Genomic DNA, 24,249 nt, shown 5'->3' on the forward strand with positions numbered 1-24,249 from the left:
GGTGTAGTTCCTCAAAGTAACCACCAGATGCCGCGAAACCTGTACAACTAAGCCACCCACTCAGCATTGCCCGGACATTCCATATAAGATACAAATTGAGTGTAAATAAATGATATCCTGAATTAAGTAATAATACACAAGACAATCTATATTCGACAATTGTTAACCTGATTTTTGGATCAATGTTTGTAGCACATTGAAAGCCAACTATGAAGTTTTGCTGTCTTTTCTTTTATTTATAAGTGATACTGTCTTTTATCGCTGATATTGCTGTAACTGCATTGAAAAGATTATCTGTATGTATTGTTTGATTTAACAAAGATATATACAAGATGTGCAACAGAGATTAGAATTTACCTGTTAAGTGCCGTGAGAGAATTTGGGATTTAACATGTCATGTATATATATGTTATTTATGCTGGCTTAATTAATATACATATGATTTTATTGATTTTAACGTTCATCATTGTCGAATAGAGCTGAAGACCTTGACATATTTTCATGTATGACTCATCATTCAACGTTGTGTATCCATGACACATTTGTAAAGAATGTATGACTTCATGACTCATCTTCATGGCTCGTCCGTGGAAAATTACTGAGAATGAGTCCCAACAAGTGCGCTTTGATATTTCTGGAGGCGGGAGGACATTCACGGAAGAAGTCAGTGGTCTGACCCAAGGGGATAAAAAGCCGTCACCAGCTGCGATCGGGGCTCTTTTTTTCTTCACCCTGCGATGTGGTCTGGACAGAGTGTATTCCCGAAGAAGGATTATAGCTGCCTGTTTGAGGACTTATGATTTTTTTACGAAGGACTTGGACCAGCCGTGAATGGAATTATCTTCAATAATTGGTAATGTACAAATCTTTTAGCAATAATGATGTATAATAGGAAGATATGAATGACTAATCGCGTGTTAGGGTAGGGGCCATTTAATACACTCTCATATCTTTAAAATTATTTTTGCCAAAAACATCTTATTGTCAATTAGGTCTTAAGCTTTTCCGAGAAATGATCAATCTTAGAAAGCTTATTGTAAAAGGTTTATATTATTCTTAATTTTCTGTTTTTATTTTATTTTATTTTGATTGATTTAAAGTTTTATCATTAAATGTGATTTTTATGATTTATATTGGTTATCTTATTATTGTCAATAAAATTGTTTAAAAGATAATTTTTGAATCAATCATTTTATTGTTTTGTTTTAATCTTTATTTTATTTAGTTTTGATTTTATTTTTATTTTTGGGATGTTTTATAAGTCATTATTTGTTTTTGATTTTATTTTATTTTTGGACGTTTTATAAGTCCTTATTATTTGTCTTTGATTTGATTTTATTTTTGGACGTTTTATAAGTCCTTATTTGTTTTTGATTTCATTTTATTTTTGGACGTTTTATAAGTCCTTATTATTTGTCTTTGATTTTATTGTGTTTTTTTTTGGACATTTTATAAGTCCGCATTAATATTAATTTTTCCCCTCTTCGAGGAGGACAACAGTAACGGACGTTTGGGAAAAGGTAAGTGCACTCGAATAACATCTAATGAGTGTCTCCATCTGTATTAATAAAGTCAAATACTCCAGCTTGATATGTAACAAATCCGTATGATTCTAACAAGGATTATTAAATGACTAGGTCAATAACAAATGCAAACAACTTAGAAAAGTGGAGCTGCCAATTTAAGTGAGGTGTTCAGATTATCCTTCCTGGGCTCTGTGTGTGTGGTTACTCACTCAGGATTGATAGGTGGATGGAAACGGATTGGCCTCATGATAAGAAGACAGTGAACAAACCTAGGTGAATCCACTTTGATATATCGGCTTATCTAATTCCCGTCTCCTCACGCTGACGCCTTAGAGCTGGTGAGGAAAAAGGGGAATTTCTAACCCTTTAATTGGAGAGTCGATCAGGACATATTTCCCGATTTAAGTCCTGCGGGTAAGCGGAAGTTGACAAATTGCATGAATACAGTATGTGCGTGCAAGTTCATTCAGGTTAAACAGTACTGAATTATTTTTTTGTACATTTTATACATTGTTAATAAACGGCACATTATGTGCAAAAATTTCCCCTGTGAGTAATATGTACTTAAATATATTTGAACATTTAGAGACTCCGATTGAAATTAATTTTCATGAAAACAAATTTGGCATGATCTGGAGGCTGGATAACGCGGGTGGCAGAAGCTGGAGCTTCTGCCACAAAGCTGTGAGTTTCCTAAACCAATACACTGTTTGCTGTGGTTGTCCAGTATAACCCTGGATACTTTTCATGGTCTTGGAGAGTAGATGGCTGGCTGTTTCCCTTTGGTCTCACAGTAGGTCAAGCTGGACGCCGGTGGTGTGATTCCTATAGAGAGCAGTGTCGACGGACCCCCAGAGGCCGCTGTGGAACTGTGAACTCATTGGATCACTTGGTTGACGGATTATTACCCCCTACTTTTTTTTTTTTTTTTTTTTTTTTTTTTTGAGACAATTGCATGCATTGTTTTAAGTGTTTTATTTGTGACATTTTAAGTGGTTGATCTAGTTGTGATCAGCCAATAAAAAAACTGGTTGTTTAACTGTATGCTTGTCTTGTCAAGTACTGCTCTCCCTCACGACAAAATAATTTAGTTTTTTTTTAAGAGCTCAGAATTGTTCATTCGGTAGTCTTACCGATTCAACGTCTTATTGCTTTTTTTTTTTTTTTTTTTTTTTTTTGTGTGTGTGTGTGTGTGTGTATGTTTGCGTGTGTGCGTGCAAATACGTATAAATTTATACTCATTAATTCACCTAAAACCTTATAAATATCCCATTGCCCTTCGCCTTAACCAGGTACTTCGGAATCTTGCCAGAGTCGTGAGGTTCAAATGGTCAGGAGACCAGAGAAAAGGTCAGAAAAAATAGAGAAAAGAAAGATAAATCAAAGTGAAATCCAGCACCGACCAAACACTTCCTGCCTTCCCCATGGTTACAAAATCAAAGTCTTACGCCAACCCCGGAAGCCTCTAAATTCCAGCAAATTAGAGAGATCTCAAGAGACCAGAGGAAAAACTAAAGGGAGGAAGGAGGGAAGGATCGATGAGGCAGAGTGAGATCCATAGAAGCCAGTACATCCAATCCATCAAAGTGAAATCCAGCACCAACCAAACCCCTCCTGCGTGGTTACAAAACCAGAGTCTTATGCCAACCCCAGAAACCTCAAACTTCCAATAAATTGAGATCTCAAGTGACCAGAGGAAAAACTATAGAGAGGAAGGAGGGAAGGATAGATAAAGCAAAGTGAGATCCACAGCCACCAGCACCAACTGATTCAAGGGGCTGTGGGAGGGAGAGGCAACTTCTGTTTGAGTTTCAGTAGATGCTGGTGCGATGGATCTGGCATGCATAAGGACCACCACCAAAGAAAGAAACCGTCAACCGCGGTCCAGCAAAGCGAGCACCCCCGCCCCCCCCCCCCCGAAAGAAATCCCCAGGCCGTGGCAGCACCAAGGCCACCCCCAAGCCACCCGAGCGGACACCGATCGGCGAGCCGACCCAGACGCCCGGAACACCCCCGCCCCAGCCCCGGCCCACACCCCCGAGCCCAAGGCCGCAGAACGAGGCCCGGCGGGCCCCCACAGCGCCCCACCGGTCCCCAGCCCCCATCCCCCCATGACCCCCCCGCAGCCCACCCAAACCCGCCACCCGCCACGACCCAGGCCCCGCTACCCCCGGCCCCCAAACCCCCAAACACACCCCGACCCCCAACACCCAAACCCCCAACCACCCATACCTCCACCCCCCCCAAACAAGCCGTCCCCCCCCCGACGACCGCCAACCCCCCCGCGAGCCCCCACCCCCGGAAACCGGCACCGGGCAGCAGCGCAGAGAGGGAAGACGTGCCCACCCCACCTCCAGCCGTGCGAAAGGAGCACAGCGGCGGGAGGGGGGAAGCAGAGTAGGAAGCACCGGGGGAGAGGCGGAACACCAGAACACCGAGCCCGGTGGGAAGAGGCCCCGGTCGTCACGCCAGCGTACTAGTGACACCTAACCCTGTTACTGAGTCCGCCAGCTCGCCGACTGGCGAGCTCTACCCTTACACCGTGAATGTGGCCCCACCCAGTGTATATACAAGTGTGTGCGTGTGGTGCGTTAAAATTGGGAGCAGGTGAGTCGGAGCAGAGGGAAAAAATTTCCCCTACTCCGATACACCCGCATCCCCCCCAAAAAATGAATATGTATATGTGTGGTGCATTAAAAAAGGAAATGGAGGGACAAAGTGGTGGGGCAGGGACACAGATGGGGGGGACCACAGTGCTGCCAGGCACTGCAGTCCATCCCCCCTGATGGCTCCCCGCCCCAACTCACCCCTCCCCTTGGACATGAAGTGCATTAAAATTGGAGGGGAGTTGAAGGGTGAAGACGGTGTTTCCACCCTTCCCCACCCCACCAAGAAATGTATTGTGTGCCCTATGTGTATATTTACAAAGTGTATAGTGCAAAACAAGTGAAGTGAGTAAGAGGAGCGACCAGTGGGGCCTCACCCAACCCGGCGGGTGTAGGTGGCACGCCCGCCCCCCACCCCACCCATCTGGCACCACGATAGGCACCGGCCACCGGAGCCCGCCCGGGGCGCCAGGAGTTCTACCGGAGTGGGGCAGGCCTCAAACCCCCGCCCGGCCCCCGGAGCCCGACGCCCGGGCCGGGGAGGGAGCCCCAGGCCCAGGGAGAGGGAGGGGGAGGGGGCGGGGGGCAGACAGGGAAGGGGGGAGGGGGAAGCGGGGAGGAGACGACAAGAAGGCGAAAGGGCGGCTGCAGGGCAGGGGGGGGGAGGAGGAGGGAGAGCGACAAGGGAAAAGGGACCGGGAGGCAGAGGAGGATGGGCGGGGGGAGGCGAGGAGGGAGAGGCGACGGGGGGGGGGGGGGGGGGGGGGGGGGGAGGGGAGAGGAAACCACGGGGCACGCCAGAGGCCCACCCGCCCCGAACCGCGCCGCCGGGCACGGAGCGGCGGACCGCGCCGGGACGGCACCGCCCCGGGCACCAGGGAAAGCACCAAGGACGCATCTGTTGAGGAAGGACGCATCTGTACTTGCTCCTGCACTCGCTCGTGAATCTAACTACTTGTTGATTTTTGCATTGGGATTTTTAACTACATTGTTGCAGAATGCCTGGCGGAAAAAGAGCTGACGAGATTGAGGAGATAAAATCTTCTCTTAAAAAACTCAGTGGAATGGTTGCCGAATTACTTGAAATGAAGAAGAGCATTGAGCCACTTCTTCAGGAAATACAGCAATTGAAGAAAGAGACACAGGAAAAAGATCGACGCATTGTTGCCTTGGAACAAAAAGTGGATGATTTGGAACAAAATCTTCGTATCAACAATGTGATAGTCACCGGTATCAAGATCAAGCCGCGCCGTGGCCCTTTGAGAGCTGCGGCTAGCACGAGCACGGAAGATTCTGACGAATATTCAGGGAACGAGACTGTGGAACAGCAAGTGACACTTCAACTCAGAGATTTGGGATTAACTGTTGATCCTGCGCACATTCAGATGTGCTTTTCGCTTCCAACTGGAGGGACACGACCACCGGCAGTTCTGATCAGGTTTGTTGACAGAAAGAAAAAGATTGCTCTTCTGAGAGACCGTCACAAGCTTCGTGGGAAACATGTCTACATCAACGAAAACCTCACCAAACGAAATGCTGACATCGCCAAAAAGGCTCGACAAATGAGAAAGAATGGACTTATCGAAAGCACGTGGACAAAAGACTGCCGAATTTTTATTCAAACTAAAGATAACTCTGGTCAACTAAAAACACGAATCGTGAAAGGAGCTGAGGAATTGGCAGCGCTTGAGAGACAACAGTAATTCACAATATCACAACAACAACAACAACAACATCACTAATTACCCAAAGCTGGAGTTGTATATGATTATTTGCTGACTTTGCCAAGGCTAACTCTTGTTTATACACCTGCATTGATAACATGTATTGCTGTTCCCGTTTGAATCTAAATATTGTCTGGCTCGAATTCCGTTTGTTCTAACAGTCAAGGCTACATGATAAGGCTGTATTGTGGCTCCAATGAATCTGCTGTCAATACGCAAAATGGGGGTTGGTGGTCTGGTTCCTGGAATGCAGCTGGCGTGGGACGCTCTGCTGGGTGAACTAGGCTGGGCAGCGCACAGGAGTCATCAGACCCACAACATGCTAGCAACCAGTGGTGCTACCTGACCAGAATCGAGTTCTGAAATTCCTTGAAAGCAATGGGCCGAATGCAAGCCGATCTACTCTTCTGGAAAGCACAACATGTGTGAAAGCTGATCCGAGGTCAGCGAAGACCCTACTGGTGAAAGAGAAGAATTGCGCTTGCCTTGGCTGCTCGCCTGGCGGGGTGGGCTTGCTGGTGGCGTCTGGGGACCGACTCACCAGTGCCAAATGACTGGGACTAGCCACAATCTACACACGGACATTCAAGATGAACTGAGCGAGCAGTGTCTGGGATAGTATGGGATGGATAACGATAAAAATTAATGACTATTCTAAATAATGTATATGATTGATGCGTTATAGTAATGGGTCGATGGGGACGGGTCTCGAATAAGCTTCGGCTTCTACCCGTCAGCCCTTCTTTCGGATGTCAATGTTGCAAATGATGTGATGTGATTGATGTAAACTGTAATGTGTCCGAAAGGAAAATAAACAATAAACAAACAAGCACCCCAACACTGCACGAGCGGCCAAGACGCAACCACTACCGAGCAGACAACGGGGGGGGGGGGGGGGGCAGAGCCACCCCCGCCACGGGGGACGGCGTCAAGAAAATTGACTAATTAGCATGCAGTAACACCAAGTGTTGATGCTTAGTGCCCACTAGAAATAAATCTTAAGGAGTTAGTGAGTATAGTGTGGTATGCTCTAGCCCACTAGCAGCAACTAGGTTCCTGACTATATAAAAATAAAAACAATCAGATACAAAATACCAAATACAGAAGCGACAAAATACTTAACGGGGACTGTAAGGGTTGCTGTGCCCCCTTACCACCCACTTTACAGTTATCCTGCAAAACGGTATACATGAAAAATTTCAAGAGGGACATTGATGCGAACTGTTCTTTCTGTGGAAGTCATCCTGAAACCGTCCAGCACCTTTTCTAGATCTGCTTATATTCTACAACCTTTTGGAAGGAGTTTTGTGGATTTATTACTTCACGGTTGCATAAAGATTTTAGTTTAAAATGGGAGAATGTTTTATTTTATTATAGAAAACAAAGGATGCATATTTTATAATAAATTTGTTAATCATCTTAGCTAAATTCTATCTCTACAAATGCAAATACAGCAACCAAAAACCTAATTTTAAACACTTTTATAATGATACTTATATAAAATTGCTTAGTAGCTCATTGAACAAAAAGGCTTTAAAAACAATCAGTATTTGTACTAAAAGTTTTTGAATGACTCTGTATATACCCCTTGCCACATGTTTAACATTATATACTATATTGTTAAATTTGGTTAATAAAGAAGAATATATATATATATATATATATATATATATATATATATATATATATATATATATATATATATATATATATATATATATATATACACACACACACACACAGTATATATAAAACTGGATGGACTGCGAAAATTAGATCCTCTCATTTTGCCGTGTATTGCACTATCAAGCATGCCCTGCGTTCATTGGCTCGTCAATGAAATCTTCGCTGATTGGTTGAAGCCTCAGCGACAGCCTCGGAGACGTGACAAAAGTTGAACATGTTTCAAGCACGGTTCTGTGTGCTCAGTTTGTTTTGGATGTCTGTTGATTTTGGAATTAAAGGCAAAAAATAAAAATGTGCGTTTTGATGACCCCCCTGAAGGCTACGGTGTGTGTGTTTTAAATGACCCCCCTGCCTCACCCACCCTCAAAACCTATCCTATGATATTGGCCACACATTGTTCTAAAGACAAAAATAAAATAAAATACTGGAGACTAAACGTAAATTATAACAATGAAGACTCACTAGGAATGTAATGGGGTCAAAAGTAAACCGTTTGTCTTTAAAGCCTGTAGAATTAAAATAGTTTATTTATAATCCATCAAGAATCGAAGAGGTTTTTTTCCCCCAATGGTGTACTGTATCATGTTTTTCCGAACGCGCAGTCGCGCACTAACGCGCAGGCATATAAAGGTTCTTTTGTATTTTGTTCAAGTGAAGGTGCCGTTGTTGGCGATCCAAAATGGCGGGATCCTCTGCGCATGCGCGTCACCGATCGTGCCGGGTCACCGATAGAGTCTTTACATGTCTTTACACCTAAGTATTAGCGCCAGGCTGGAGTTTTTATTAACCCATTCAGAGAACTCACGTAAGCATTTTTTCCCACAAGATATGAATGGCTTGAATTCGCTTTATGCTTTTCGTTTGATTCGTGGTGATTTGTTTGGTTAACTACCGACACAGTTTATTTAAAGCTAACGTTAGCTCACCGTCGTGGAGCGGCATGGAAGTGCATTAAACTGCATTCAAATGTTTCTCTCCACCTCTGTTTTACTATGGTTATTCTTTTTTTAAAGAGAAATGTCGATTTTATTTGCATCACAACTGGTAGTGGATAGCACGAAGACTCGTGTCGTCTTTCTTTCTGTAAAACAACTTAACAATGGTCCTTGGTCGTAGCACGTGTTATCTGCATCAAATTGGAACTCGAGAACATATTTCCCAACGTTTATTGAAGCCAAGGCACACATTTGGAAAAATCTCACGGTACATCACCAAACAAAAATGTATTAAAACGTTGAAAAGTTTTAACAACTAAATTATTGAAGATCTTTTCTCAGTTTACTCACAAACGTGAAATCGAGGTCTTTCTAACTGAATGCAAACCTCTCACGACTAATTCTGTTGTATGCATATCATCATGCAGTTACACGTTTATTATACTTTATGTCCATGTCACAAATGTGTGATAGGGTTACACAAATGCAAACGACGCTGAAGTTGGCCCCACGGTCGCGTTCCCGTCAAATTGGCAAAAATTGGAATAAAATTGGTTTAAAGTTGCCAACAGAAGCGTTTTGACTGCAGTGGCTAATGGATGAAATTGGTGATTTTGGTGACCTGTCACTGCCATAAAAAAAACGAAAATTTTGCCAATCGTTTTTTCAAAATATATATTATTTGATAGCTGGCGATGTGTAGAGTATGAAACAGGTGAAAAAGTCAAGGTCTTATTTGATAGCTGGCGATGTGTAGAGTATGAAACAGGTGAAAAAGTCAACGCCATTTTGTTTTTGTGGCAGTGACAGGTCACCAAAATCACCAATTTCATCCATTAGCCTCTGCATTCAAAATGCCTCTGTTGGCAACTTTAAACCAATTTTATTCCAATTTTTGCCAATCGGATTTTTCAAAATAGGTCTTATTTGATAGCTGGCAATGTGTAGTGTGAAACAGGTGAGAAAGTCAACGCCATTTCGGTTTTGTGGAAACGGGAATCCTTCAAAGTCAACAAGTTTCACCCAAAGTGAGTGGTGCCTCTGCAATGGCAAACACTGCCATCTACAGGCGAGATAGCGCAATTGCGCGATTTTAAGGTGGTATGAAAAGATGATTTGACGGGAGTGCGGCCAACCAGCGTCGTCAAATGAAACTACTACAATGCAATGCATGTTCTCTTCATTGGGGGGTGTACTTTGTCCACCTTGTAAGTTGTATTACATGTTGCAGAAAGTTGATGTTAGGTGGAAGTTTGGCTTCTTTTTTCTTGGGCAGGGTGATTAGTTGACCTTTCGCATAAGCTCCGCCCCCCCTTAGTTACTGTTGGTAGTCCGTCAAGCTTGGTGACTCCGACAGCACAAGCCGTGACGGGAAGACTTACACCGGCATGTATTAGTGGTTTCTTTTGGAGCAATACCAGTGCAATATCCTCCAGATCGAGGCAAAAAAGGTTTACAATACGCAGTGGAGGGTTATAGTCATAATATTAAATTAGCCAGCGAAGGGGAAACATACAGGACGAACGCTAAATCTGAGAAAACCCCATGACCTATACTTCAGATGCAACCAGCACAGCATTATGGACCAGTCGTGCTCTTGTACTGCTGGGTAAGTTTTCTTACTTATATTAGTCTAGTATTGTTAAAATATGTGGATTTAGTTTAATATTTTACTTGCATTTCAACTCAAATATTGACGTAACGTTAGAACGTTAAGTCTACCGGGGTTTTTTTTTTGTGTGCGTGGCTTTCAACAGCCTTCGAGCTGCTCCCTTGTCTGGTTCAACACTTGTACAGCAAGCACAAGGTTGGGATACACCGGAGACGGGTGTCCGTTCACAAAATGCTGCATGAAAAATGAAAACAAGATAAGCTCGGGGCACTTATTGGGACGCTAAGTTTGCCAAAATTGACAAAGCTTTGTGTTAACGTTAACTCGCAACATTTAGACAAATGCAAAAGCTAACAGAAGACATTAAACTAACATTAACCACTGACTGAACAAGCTTAACTTAGATGGCAATGACATTCTAGTAATATATATGATTCATTAATAGTAACGACAATAACTTTGATATCGTTTTGTTACAGTTATTGCCCCGAAAGCAAACTACACTACAGCTAGCTAGTTAGCCCGATAGTTAGCATAGTCTTACCTTAGCACAGTCCTATTTACATACTCCGTAGGCACACCTGTAGTGTTGTCCACATTAATTATAAGAATTACGCTGATTTGAAGCGGGCAGAATGGACCATTGATTACGGTCAGAGAATCAGGAGTCTGGAATGTTTTGAATGCTTTAATGGCAGCAGGTGGAATATTATTTGTCCAATATAAATTGTATTTATGTGTGTGTGTGTGTGTGTGTGTGTGTGTGTGTGTGTGTGTGTGTGTGTGTGTGTGTGTGTGTGTGTGTGTGTGTGTGGTCTGAAACAGAAAGAAATAAGATGCAGGAATTAAAATACAAGCCTAAATGGGAAACGAAAAGAGCTACATTAAAAACAATGTAGGATGGGTAAGAGCTAATACTAGCTTCCGTGTAGGCCGTGAGCGGCACCGTTCTATTTTTAGCATCGAAGCTCCGCGGAGTTAACAAGGCAATTTAGCACCGTACAACGTAAACGAGCCAATTAAACACAGAAGTTACGTGAACTATAAACATAAATAACACACATTTAACTGCATATATAGTAGGGCTGGGTATTGCCGCCAACCTCACGATACGATACGATACGTATCACGATACAGGGGCCACGATACGATACGTATCGCGATACATATGCATCCCAAATAAGACACATTTTATTTATTTTTTTAAACAAAATATAGGAAAATAGGTATACTGAGACACGTTAAGTTTATCAATAAATACATGTTGACATTCTTCCTCTGCTTTCATTTTTCTTAGCAAGACACAGTGTCCAATCACCGGTGAGCTGTTTTTGCATTAATTGAAGGCAATTAACTTCAAAGAAGCTGCTGGTTTTGATTTTTTAGGTACAATACAAGCCACAAAGGCAAACGTGAACTGCCGATTTAAAGTTAACGAGCAATATCGATTCTGACGCCTGCGTATCGATACGTCTATTGTGATGAGGCCCGCAACGATATATTGCTGTATCCATTTTTTGAGCACACCCCTAATATATAGCACACATGGATGTTATTTCTCACAACTATAATACTTACTTATCGTCAGTAACGCACACTGAAATGGTGCTGCCGGAAGTAAGGAAATGAACTAGTGTGTTGCCTCAAAAGGAGACGTACGTGAAACAGAAACACACTTTGTTCCCCCCAGTCTTTCTGACACAGCCGCCCCCAATTGTCTGTCAGGATAATTGTCCATCCTCAGGAAGACTGCTGCGATCGCCGTTATCTTCTTCGCTAAGCCGAGGAAGAGGAATCAAGCGGATGACCGGACGGGTATAGATCTTCTCCCTTACCTTAACAGCAGCTGTACGTACTCTACCATCTGGAGCAGGGAAGGTCTCTGTTATGGTGCCCACTGGCCAGGATGCTCTCGGAAATTGAGGGTCAAGGACGAGGACCACCTGACCAACAGTGAGCTCCTAGGAGTCTGACTGCCACTTTGGACGATCTTGTAGACCTGGTAGGTACTGGCGGACGAAAGATGACCAGAAGTTGTCAGCAAGCACCTGACTATGCCTCCACCGACGTTGCCCCAGAAGGTCTTCGCTGTCGTAGATGGCTTGTGGAAGTGACGAATCTCTGCGTCCCATGAGTAGCATGTTCGGCGTTATTGGTCAGGATCGGCGATGTCCGTCGAGACATAGCCAAGTGGCTTGGCGTTCAGTATGCCTTCTACTTCGATGAGCAGTGTTCGCAGAACGGGTTCCGGAATTACTTGCTCCTTCAATACGACTCTCAGGGAGGCTTTGATTGATCTCACCTCCCTCTCCCATGTTCCCCCGAAGTGCGGAGCGGCTGGTGGATTGAACCGTAACTGTATTTTCTGCTCTGCTAGTTGTGCTTGGAGTTGAGGGCTCATTGCCTGGAAAGCCTCTTGGAGTTCACGGCTACCACCGGCGAAGTTAGTGCCATTATCGCATAGAATCTCAAACGGCCTCCCTCGACGAGCCACGAAGCGGCAAAGGCCGAGCAGGAAAACGTCAGAATCTAAGCTCTCGAGGAGGTCTAAGTGGAGGCACCTGGTAGTCATGCATTTGAATAGAATGCCCCATCTCTTTTCTCGGCGGCGACCGATCTTCACAAGGAATGGGCCAAAACAGTCCACACCGACGGAGTAGAAGGGAGGTTTGTAGAGCCTCAGTCTGGCAGGCGGGAGATCTGCCATTCTTGGACTTTGGGATTTAGCCCGCCAGAACTGACACTTGTGGCAACTGTACTGGTGCTTGCGGCTCGCCTCACGCCCTCTTAGGATCCAGAATTGGCGTCGCAGCTCGGTGAGGACGCGTTCTGTGCCTGGATGGTGGAGTCTTTCATCACAGTCTTTAATGAGCAACTTTGTGAGATAGTGCTTGGGATCCAGAATGATAGGATGGACTGATTCAACATCAAGATTGGTAGATCGTCAAAGCCTGCCACCGACACGGACGAGACCGGTTTCTGGCTCGTACTCTGGACCGAGAGAACCAATCCGGCTTCCTGAAGGGAGTGGACGGACCGCCTTAAGAGCCTGAACCTCTGCTGGAAAGGATTCTGCTTGAGCTTGGACAAACAAGGCTCTCTCAGCGCTGGTGAAGTCTGTGGCTTCGATTGGAGAGTCAGCGTCGGCCGCCCCATGACGGGAGCGCACAGTAGCTTTAACCAGTTCCGTCCATGTTGGGAACTGGCTTGGGTCAGGGAGCTGGAGGCTAGGTAGCGCTAAGACTGCTCCGATGAAGCTACTCTACTTGAGCTCGCTGTGATCTGGTTCGGCAGATGTGTTGGGCATGGTTGGCCACTGGTCTGGAGGTCCGGACAGAAATTTGGGCCCAAATCTCCACTGGCGATGGCCCAGCAGCTCCTTCAAGGTGAGGCCTCTAGTGATGTGATTGGCAGGATTACGGCGTGAATCCACATACCTCCAGTTTGTCGAGTCGGTCAGCGTCTGGATTTCTGCTACCCGCGTTCCAACAAAAACTTTATAGCGACACGACTCGGACTGCAACCAGTGAAGTACGGTGGTGGAATCGGACCAGCAGACCACTCGATGGATAGGGATGGTGAGTTCGGTCTCAAGCAGCTTGATGAGTTGCGCTCCGGTTAATGCCGCACTGAGCTCAAGACGAGGCATCGAAAGGCACTTCTTGGGAGCGACCCTGGAGTGGGCGAGGACGAAGGCGACATGAATTTTACCTCGTCAGTTGTTCGCAGGTAAGCGACAGAGCCGTACCCCCTCTCTGAGGCATCACAGAAGACGTGGAGCTGCCTAGTCACTGTGGAAGTATCGGCACTTGGTGGTGTGTAGGCTCTGGGCAACTGCACCTGAGGAAGATTGGGCAGCTGGTCAACCCATGTCAGCCACTGCTCTTTAAGCTGGTGATGTTCGATGGGGTCATCCCAGCTTAGATCTTTCTTCCAAAGGTCTTGGATAAGAACCTTGGCTGTAGTTGTAAAGGGTATTATGAAGCCTAATGGATTGTATTGGCTTGCCAGAGTTTTGTACAGGTTTCTCATTGTGGGCTGAAGAGGCTCGGGTGAGCGATGTCGGTAGCCCATGGTGTCGTTGAGACAGTTCCACTGCAGTCCCAGCGTGTGCTCATCCAGGTTGGCACTATCACGGGACAACCACAGCTCACTACTGACTGATCTTGCATCAGAGGGCAAGTGTTCGATGACTGAAGGCAGATTGCTCGCCCACTGTCTAATCTCGAAGCCACCTTCGGCAAGGAGGTTGCGTAGTCCGTCCACAACGGCTTTGGCATGTGCAGGATCAGGTGTGCTGTAGAGACAGTTGTCAACATAGAATGCTTGGGTCACAACCTCTGCAAGTCCTGGTTGGCTGACTTGGGAGTCCTCCACATGTCGCTGCAGAGCGTATGTTGCACAGCACGGACTGCATGTGGTCCCGAAAGGCAGGACTTGCCACTCGTAGATCTCAGGTTCTGCGTCTCTCTGTTTCTCCACAAGAAACGCATGATGGGCTTGTCAGCAGCAAGCAAAGGCACCTGGTGGAACATACTGCGGATGTCGCCGCTGATGGCTACGCTGTGCTGGCGAAACCTCAGGAACACCCCCAGCAAAGTAGGACCTAATGTAGGGCCTGGGAGCAGTTGTTCGTTTAGGGATTGTCCTTTGTATTGAAAGGAGCAGTTAAAGACAATACGGTCCTTGCCATTATGATGAACAAGGTGGTGCGGGATATACCAGGACTCTGTGGATTTGCGTGCTTCTTCAGGTGTGATCTTTGCCACGTAGCCTGCTACTTCCAGTTTCTGGATTTCGGCACAGTAGGTGGCGGCCTTTGATGGGTCCTTGGCAAGTCTACGTTCCGTGCTACGAAGGCTTGGTAGTGCTGCTTCCCTTGGAGCATGTAGTGGAACAGGAGGAGAGCGGCGGAGGAGTGGCGTGGCATAGCGTGAAGCTCCCCCTGTGTCTACCAGGACTGTAGAGGCTTGGAGAAGACTGAGTGCTTGTTGGTCAAGCTTAGATCTCGTAACTGCTTTCTCGGAGTAGGGTAAAGTGTCCAGCTTCCAGAGGCGTTGCACATGTTGCAGTAGCTCTGTGTTCATTGAAGCCGTAGAGATATGCAGACATTGAGATGGACCGTGACGACTCTGTACTGGAGTCATGGGACCTTGAAGGCACCAGCCAAGGCGTGTGCAGACTGCAACCGGACCATCTGGAGGCCCATGGACGGTCGGCTGCACTGGAGTGATGAGATAACACATATCAGATCCAATGAGGATAAGTGGATGCACGTGATTGACAGCCTGCAGTGGAATGCCCCGCAAGTGCTTGTGTGCCTGTTGTAGAGCAGCAATGGGGTAGTGGTGCTCAGCGAAGCACAATCCGTCAGCAGAGAAGGCATTGGAGATGAGGTACCTCTCATTAGGTTTGGAGAGAGGAGACATTTCAAAGGAGACGGTAAAGCTCTGTAACTGTCTCACATTCTGGTGTATTGTCTGAATGGGAAGGTTCTCCGGCACACCGGGTAGCTTGAGGGACTGGAGAACTTATGACAAGATGATCGTACGTTCCGAGCCGTCATCTAGAATTGCGTACGCTTCCATTGTCTGCTTGGCGTGATGAATGAGGATCTTCACCACCTTCAGCATCACTCTGTGCACGGTTGGGTCGGTCGAGGTAGACCTTGGTGGAAGCTGGGTTCACCACCAGGACTGCATTGGAAGTCTCGTTGATGGAATCATGCAGGACAGTGAGATACTGTTCTTGGCAGACCTTGCAAGGATGTTTGAGGTTGCAGTTCTCTACGGGGTGGCTGCGACCGCATTTCCAGCAGCGGTTTCCATCCTTGATCCACTGGGTAATCTGACTGGGGGTGAGCTTCTTGAAATTCTCACAAGAGTTCAGGTAATGTTCTTTGTTGTCACAGTGAGGACAGTAAGGCTGTGGCTTAGAACTTGATTTAGGCTTAGCAGGCTTGGGATGAGGGCACTCTTCCTTCGCCGTGAGAAGCACAGGTGTGGACCGCTCCTTATCGATCGTTGAGCTAAAGTTCCTTTTCGTTTTAGCTGGCTTGTTTGGCTCAGACTGGTACAAGGCTGCGGCACGGCTGGAGATGTGTTTAGCTTGTGATTTGACTTGGAGCCAGGTAACAACAGAGCCTGTCTGTAGGATCCCTCGGTTGAGGCAATACTCTACGAAGCTGTCACGGTAAGGAGGAGGCAATTTACTCAACAGCCGGTCGACGTGTGATCCACACATGAGCTCAATGCCATTGTAGCCTTCTAGTGTCCTTAGCATGCCCACGAGTGACTGGACGGACAGAGCAAATGAGTCAAAACTGTTAGCATCACTTATCTTGAGTGCAGGAGAGTTCAGGATAGCACCAAGCTCTGACTGGATGAGCTGCCTCGGTTGACCATATTTATCTTGTAGTGCATTGAGGGCTTCTGTATACGGGCTTGCGTGGTGCATGTACGCCTTGGCAAGTTGGAGAGCACTAGGTAGCTTCAGATGGCTCAGTAATACTTGATATTTATAGTGCTCACTCAGATGACTGTGGTTATTGAGGAGACTGTCCAGCGCCATCTTCAGTAGAGCGAAGTCACTCTCACGCCCGCTCTCGAACACTGGCAGCGTGGGCTTTGGAATGCCAAAGGCAGAGGCGATCAGCAGATCTGCTCCGAGCTGTGGCTGTAGACCAGGATAGGGGGCAGGTGCTGGTGTAGGAGCCTGGACGGGAAAGGAAGATGCACGAGGCTGCTCCCATCCTTGTGTTGCCTTTGGCAGTGGCGGCTGCCCTGTGTTGTTGTGGCAGGAAGAGCGATGTGAGGCTGGAAGCTGGTCGTAGTGGGGCACTACTTGAGTTTGCGTTGTTTGCGGCGTACTTGTTTGCTGGGATGACGAGACTTGAGTCATATTGATTTGTGGTAAACTGTGTTTTGGAACAGCCGCGTCGACGACGACCCTCATCAGCGCTGCTGTCGGCGTAGGCAACGGTTGAGTTGCAGTAGCTGCTTTGGATTGATACTAGGTGGACGTGAGTTGGAGTGAGGAAGAGCAAAGCTGCCTGGAGCAGGTGTAGCTGGTGGACGTGGCTAATATGTGCTCGATGTACTGCTGTTAGTGCTGAGCATTGAGGTGACCAGTTTAGCTAGTTCCACATCCGCCTGTAATTGCTGTAGTCTGCGGTTTTGGTCCAGGCGTTTGCTAACAGCCTCCCTAGCTTGGATGGCTTCCTCTTGTGCTTGTTGAGCAGCTTTGGCTTGAGCTTGTAATAGCTGGAGTTCACGCTCAGCTTCTGCATCCTCTTCTGGTTGTCTCTGAAGATTAGCAAGTTGAAGTTGTTTAGCATTCTCTTCCAGAATTGCAGCTTGGATGGGAGAAAGTCCATCTTGTGGGTAGCGGCCAACGGAGTAAGTTGTGTGTCTCCCTGAGTGTGAACTGGAGTTGGTTATAGAGCTGTGGGATCTCCTCGAAGTACTTCTGAGTCTGCTGCTGGAGCTGGATGAAGTGATTGGAGGTTGTGAGCCGTGTGCTGAAAAGCCAACTTCATAGTCCATTAGATGAGGGGGAAGACGAGTATCTCTGCGGGGCCTGCTGGATGTGTTCTCCGTCGCTGCTGCGGGGTCCATTGTGCTTTAGTGTTGCTTCAAATCCGGGCTCGAAGGACCACAATTTAATGTAGTGTTGTCCACATTAATTATAAGAATTACGCTGATTTGAAGCGGGCAGAATGGACCATTGATTCCGGTCAGAGAATCAGGAGTCTGGAATGTCTTGAATGCTTTAATGGCAGCAGGTGGAATATTATTTGTCCAATATAAATTGTATTTATATGTGTGTGTGTGTGTGTGTGTGTGTGTGTGTGTGGTCTGAAATAGAAAGAAATAAGATGCAGGAATTAAAATACAAGCCCAAATGGGAAACGAAAAGAGCTACATTACAAACAATGTAGGATGGGTAAGAGCTAATACTAGCTTCCGTGTAGGCCGTGAGCGGCACCGTTCTATTTTTAGCATCGAAGCTCCGCGGAGTTAACGAGGCAATTGAGCACCGTACAACGTAAACGAGCCAATTAAACACAGAAGTTACGTGAACTATAAACATAAATAACACACATTTAACTGCATATATAGCACACATGGATGTTATTTCTCACAACTATAATACTTACTTATCGTCAGTAACGCACACTGAAATGGTGCTGCCAGAAGTAAGGAAATGAACTAGTGTGTTGCCTCAAAAGGAGACGTACGTGAAACAGAAACAAACTTTGTTCCCCCCAGTCTTTCTGACAACACCGCTTCATCATTTTGGAGGTCCGGAGCTTGTTAATGGTTGTCACTCTTCTTCCGTAAAGTTTTATGGTGGTTAGCAGTCTCGTAAGCCATCAAATAAAATCAATCAGACTATGGACGTCATCGAGAGCTGAGTAAAGCTTGACGGACTATGCTTACGTAGCAACGGTTGCTCAATGTGTGATTGGTCAATGCTCGTTTGGGGGGCGGAGTTTGCGAAAGGTCAATTGACTACAATTTGATTTAGATTATTATTGTTGAAAGCAGATTTTAGAGTCAAAGTGCATCCCCGCTGGCATGCACTGCTTGTAGAAAAAATTGTCACATGTTGCAATATTCTTGTGTTGCAGCAAATACAAGGCAAGCTGTGCCATGCAATTTGATGGTGCATGTTATTGTTAAATTATTTGAACATTTAAACGTTAATTTATTACGGATAGTGTTTATAATACTTCACATCCATCCATCCATCCATCCATCTTCTTCCGCTTATCCGAGGTCGGGTCGCGGGGGCAGCAGCTTTAGGAGGGAAACCCAGACCTCCCTCTCCCCAGCCACTTCACCCAGCTCCTCCGGCGGGATCCCAAGGCATTCCCAGACCAGCCGGGAGACATAGTCTCTCCAGCATGTCCTGGGTCTTCCGGCCTCCCGCCGGTGGGACATGCCCGGAACACCTCTCCAGGGAGGCGTCCAGGAGGCATCCGAACCAGATGTCTGAGCCACCTCAGCTGGCTCCTCTCAACGCGGAGGAGCAGCGGCTCGACTCTGAGTCCCTCCCGGATGACCGAGCTTCTCACCCTATCTCTAAGGGAGAGCCCGGACACCCTGCGGAGGAAACTCATTTCGGCCGCTTGTATCCGGGATCTCGTTCTTTCGGTCACGACCTACAACTTGTGGCCATAGGTGAAGGTTGGAACGTAGATTGACCGGTAAATCGAGAGCTTCGCCTTTTGGTTCAACTCTCTCTTCACCACGACGGACCGATACAGAGTCCGCATCACTGCAGTGCGCTGCACCGATCCTCCTGTCGATCTCCTGTTCCATCCTGCTCTCACTCGTGAACAAGACCCCAAGATATTAAACTCCTCCACTTGGGGCAGGATCTCATCCCCGACCCGGAGAGGACATGCCACCCTTTTTCGACTGAGGACCATGGTCTCGGCTTTGGAGGTGCTGATCTTCATCCCAACCGCTCCACACTCTGCTGCGAACCGTTCCAGTGAGAGTTGGAGATCACGGCTTGATGAAGCCAACAGCACCACATCATCTGCAAAGAGCAGAGATGCAATGCTGAGGCCACCAAACCGGACCCCCTCAACGCCTCGGCTGCGCCTAGAAATTCTGTCCATCAAAGTTATGAACAGAATCGGTGACAAAGGGCAACCTTGGCGGAGTCCAACCCTCACTGGAAACGAATCCGACTTACTGCCGGAAATGCGGACCAAACTTTGGCAACTGTTGTACAGGGACCGAACAGCCCGTATCAGGGGGTTCGGTACCCCATACTCCCGAAGCACCCCCCACAGGACTCCCCGAGGGACACGGTCGAACGCCTTCTCCAAATCCACAAAACACATGGACTGGTTGAGCGAACTCCCATGCACCCTCGAGCATCCTGCTGAGGGTGTTGAGCTGGTCCACTGTTCCACGGCCAGGACGAAAACCACACTGCTGCTCCTGAATCCGAGATTCGACTTCCCGATGGACCCTCCTCTCCAGCACCCCTGAATAGACCTTACCAGGGAGGCTGAGGAGTGTGATCCCTCTGTAGTTGGAACACACCCTCCGGTCCCCCTTCTTAAAAAGGGGGACCACCACCCTGGTCTGCCAATCCAGAGGCACTGTCCCCGATGTCCATGCAATGTTGTAGAGGCGTGTCAACCACGAGAGCCCCACAACATCCAGCATATTTAGGAACTGCAGGCGGATCTCATCCACCCCCGGGGCCCTGCCACCGAGGATTTTTCCCAACCACCTCAGTGACTTCGACCCCAGAGATAGGAGAGCCCGCCTCAGAGTCCCCAGACTCTGCTTCCTCAAAGGAAGACGTGTCAGTGGAATTGAGGAGGTCTGCGAAGTATTCCCCCTACGGCTTCACGACGTCCTGAGTCAAGGTCAGCAGCACCCCATCGCCACTATACACAGTGTTAATGGTGCACTGCTTTCCCCTCCTGAGACGCCGGATGGTGGACCAGAATTTCTTCGAAGCCGTCTGGAAGTCGTTTTCCATGGCCTCACCGAACTCCTCCCATGTCCGAGTTTTTGCCTCAGCAACCGCCGAAGCCGCGTTCTGCTTGGCCAGCCCGGACCTGTCAGCTGCCTCCGGAGTCACACAGGCCAAAAAGGCCCGATAGGACTCCTTCTTCAGCTTGACGGCATCCCTTACCAGCGGGTTCGAGGATTGCCGCCACGACAGGCACCAACCACCTTACGGCCACAGCTCCGATCGGCCGCCTCAACAATGGAGGAGCGGAACATGGCCCATTCGGACTCAATGTCCCCCTCCTCCCCCGAGACAAGGGAGAAGCTCTGCCGGAGGTGGGCATTGAAACTCTTTCTGACAGGGGATTCCGCCAGACGTTCCCAGCAAACCCTCACAATACGTTTGGGTCTGCCAGGTCGGATCGGCATCTTCCTCCACCATCGGAGCCAACACACCACCAGGTGGTGATCAGTTGACAGCTCCGCCCCTCTCTTCACCTGAGTGTCCAAAACATGCAGCCGCAAATCCAATGATACGACTACAAAGTCGATCATCGAACTGCGGCCTAGGGTGTCCTGGTGCCAAGTGCACATATGGACACCCTTATGTTTGAACATGGTGTTCGTTATGGACAATCCGTGACCAGCACAGAAGTCCAATAACAGAACACCGCTGGGGTTCCGATCGGGGGGGCCGTTCCTCCCAATCACGCCCCTCCAGGTCTCACTGTCATTGCCCACGTGAGCGTTGAAGTCCCCCAGCAGGACGAGGGAGACACATGTTTTGAAAAATCAGAAGAGAAACAACAAGAAAAAAAAAATCTATTATATGGATGTCGATGCTTGGCGAAAAAAAAAGCAGTTCCAAATTGGATAAATAAATCAAAGCATAGAAGAGAAAATAAGTCAAAAAATGGAAAGGGAAACAAATATGGGATAAAAATGCATGAGAATTCATTTTAAGGCCATATCCGTAGTTTATTCCATATTAAAGGTGGCATGGAAGATAGGCAAAATGACACATTTTCCATTCCAAGCATTTGACATATTTTGTGTTTGAAATTAATTGTGCATGTAGTTTCTTCCCAATATGTATTTGCAGGATGGCAGAACAGGCTGATGTTTCTCTGAGCTTTAACATAGACTCTGTGGATAAGGATGGCCCCAAAGTAAGATGGACGCTGGAAGAGGTAAGTGAAAAGATGACTTTATTTATTTACTGAATTGCATAGTCTACTAGGCACTGAGTCGATTAGCCATATAAGGCTCGATTTTCACTGTCTGTCCAAGTACTCCATTCTGATTGAATACCTGAAGTAGATTTAGTCTGTGTTTTTGCGTGTGTATTATTTGTGTTGTTTGGGTAAGCGCAGTCACCAATCTGTGTATGTAAATGATGTCAATCGCTTCCATCGGTGTGTTTACTTTGAATTGCTATTGCACATGCTGTCACAATGAAAGCTGGAAAAACTACTACTCCAAATAAGAGAGGATATGTGTTTGCTGTTCAAATAATGTCTTGCACCTGATATTGATTTTCTCTTTTGTGCAGGATGAAAACCTGAAAATCCTTATACAAAATTTTGGAGAACGCAACTGGAATACTGTCGCCACTTTGTTACCAGTAAGAATTTAATAGAATGAATAACACTGTGCTAGAGCGTTTTTTTCTCCATTTTTATTTACAGATGCGAGCAATTGCAATGGAGTTTTGAGTATTTCAGTGATTTATTCTACCAAATGGCCATCATAATATAAAGTTATTAAGGAATTTATGGGCATGTTTTAAAATCGAAGAGATGGAGTCCATATTCATTGATTAAAAAAAAGTTGCTGAAGGTCTATTCTGTCCTGTTGCTTGACAGGGAAAGACGGAATTACAGTGTATGCAACGCTGGAAAAATCTATATGACAGTGTGGCCGCGGACAACTGGTCCAAAGAGGAAGATGAAAAGGTGAAGAACTTTGTGCCTAATACAAAACAACCTTTAAGGATTTCAAACAATGTTTTCGTTTTCATAATAAGCAATTGCGCTTTTTTGCATTTTTGTTTTCTTGGGCAGATCAAAGAGTTGGTGGGCAGGTTTGGCACCAATAACTGGAGTTTGATTTGCAAGCACGTGGATGGGCGGGTGGAAAATCAGTGTCGTGACCGTTGGCTCACCCACTTGGAGCCCCTGTTGAAGAAATCCAGCTGGAGCCACGAGGAGGATCTCATCATTTACAAAGCTCATTGCGTCTTCGGGAACCGCTGGTCGGAGATTGCCAAGCTACTTCCTGGAAGGTTGGATGCTTTATGGACCGTCTAGTCACATTAAGAACTCATTCATTGAATAAATACACAACGAAATGCATATGGGGTTTGCGCTTGTTTCTGGATTGTAGGACAGAGAACTCTGTGAGGAGCCACTGGAACTCCACGCTCAAATCGGAAGTCGAATCGGGCCGCCTCAAAAACGACTCGGACACCATTTCCATTGATATTCAGCAGTTTGTGGAAGGGCGGGTATGAACACACCTTAAAAGCGAACATTTTCTATGCATTTTGTTGGTCAAAGTTCTTCCTCAGCCAAACATGACTCATTAATTACTATGTTAAGGAGATTATGATAGACTTGCCTGATACCATCTTTTGCAGGTGAACTTCAAGTGTGACATCGTATTGGACACCACGTCACAGACTCCTGAAGTGGTAAGATCCATGTTGCTTCTGCTCGATGAGCCCCTGAAAAGGTGGTTTGAAATGCAGGACTTGAATCGATTTTCCTCCTTGCTGAACTTCTATGCTTGGCTTTCCTGTAGGTGAAAGATATGAAAGAACAGCACAAAATACCCCAGAAGTCCGCCCCACCCGTGAACACTCTGACATCGAAAGGAAGCTTGCCTCCAAACAGTGCTCCTTTGCTCACCCGTCCCAGCTCCACCGGCGTCACTGCACCAACACCAGCAGCAGAGGAGGTGGATCAGAAAAAGTTTGTTGACGCTGCATTGAGGATGATCGCCGAGGACATGCTACCACTCAGGTAGATTTGGGATGGTGCTCACTCGTGATCACTGGTTGGTTGGGGGCTGTTGGTTTAGTTGCTATGTGCAGTTGAAGCAATGGAAGCGTGATGTTTGGGTCGGTGTTTCTGAACATCAGTTAGTGGACTGGCATTACAGAAGATTAAAAATATGAATATGAATGAGAATTCAAAGCCCAAACCAAAATGTGTGTACTCTTTGTGTTTTTGTATTGTCTGGTCAGTCGCCAAGAAATTCAATATGAAGGATTTTTATTTTTTTTTTTTGTAAATTAGTTAGACTTTGACATCAACATCAGGCCATAATTAAATTGCTTCAGTGCATTTCCTTAAATAAGTAGCAAGCACAAAAAGAAATTGGTTGTGTTGTTTTACACTTGATGGGGGGAGGGGGGGGGGGGGGGGGTGACTCCAGATATCTTCGTCATCTACTCTATGTGCAGGGTGTCTCAAAAGTCGTCCCTTTTTCTATGTTGTTTTGTTTCCGGCATCATTCAGACAGGCGTGAAGCTATTAGCAGTCTTGAGACCTATGCTGCATTCGAGGATGGTCGGAAGTCGGATATATCAGAGTTGTTGTTTTTTTCCCAGTTCCGACCTGAAATCATTCTAGTAAAAGTAAACAACCAAAATGGTGGATAGGTGGTAAATAGT

At 46.6% G+C, this 24,249-nt stretch overlaps 1 protein-coding gene across 2 annotated transcripts in view; it reads left to right on the top strand.

Moving 5' to 3' along the window:
- Positions 1-8,203: 8,203 nt before the first annotated feature.
- The window catches only part of mybl2a (v-myb avian myeloblastosis viral oncogene homolog-like 2a), a 78,427-nt gene continuing 62,381 nt past the window's right edge, over positions 8,204-24,249 (top strand). The window contains exons 1-8 of one of the 2 annotated variants that reach the window (XM_077515150.1): positions 8,204-8,347; positions 21,676-21,763; positions 22,126-22,197; positions 22,439-22,528; positions 22,637-22,857; positions 22,959-23,079; positions 23,212-23,265; positions 23,376-23,596. In XM_077515150.1, the coding sequence (XP_077371276.1) occupies positions 21,677-21,763; positions 22,126-22,197; positions 22,439-22,528; positions 22,637-22,857; positions 22,959-23,079; positions 23,212-23,265; positions 23,376-23,596 (866 nt within the window). In that variant the 5' untranslated portion in view covers positions 8,204-8,347; position 21,676. Of the gene's footprint in view, positions 8,348-9,939; positions 10,087-21,675; positions 21,764-22,125; positions 22,198-22,438; positions 22,529-22,636; positions 22,858-22,958; positions 23,080-23,211; positions 23,266-23,375; positions 23,597-24,249 lie in introns of those variants that run through there. The other variant, XM_077515149.1, reaches the window with a different exon arrangement.

This window comes from Festucalex cinctus, chromosome 2 (genome assembly GCF_051991245.1).
Source record: "Festucalex cinctus isolate MCC-2025b chromosome 2, RoL_Fcin_1.0, whole genome shotgun sequence".
NCBI classification, from domain to species: domain Eukaryota; kingdom Metazoa; phylum Chordata; class Actinopteri; order Syngnathiformes; family Syngnathidae; genus Festucalex; species Festucalex cinctus.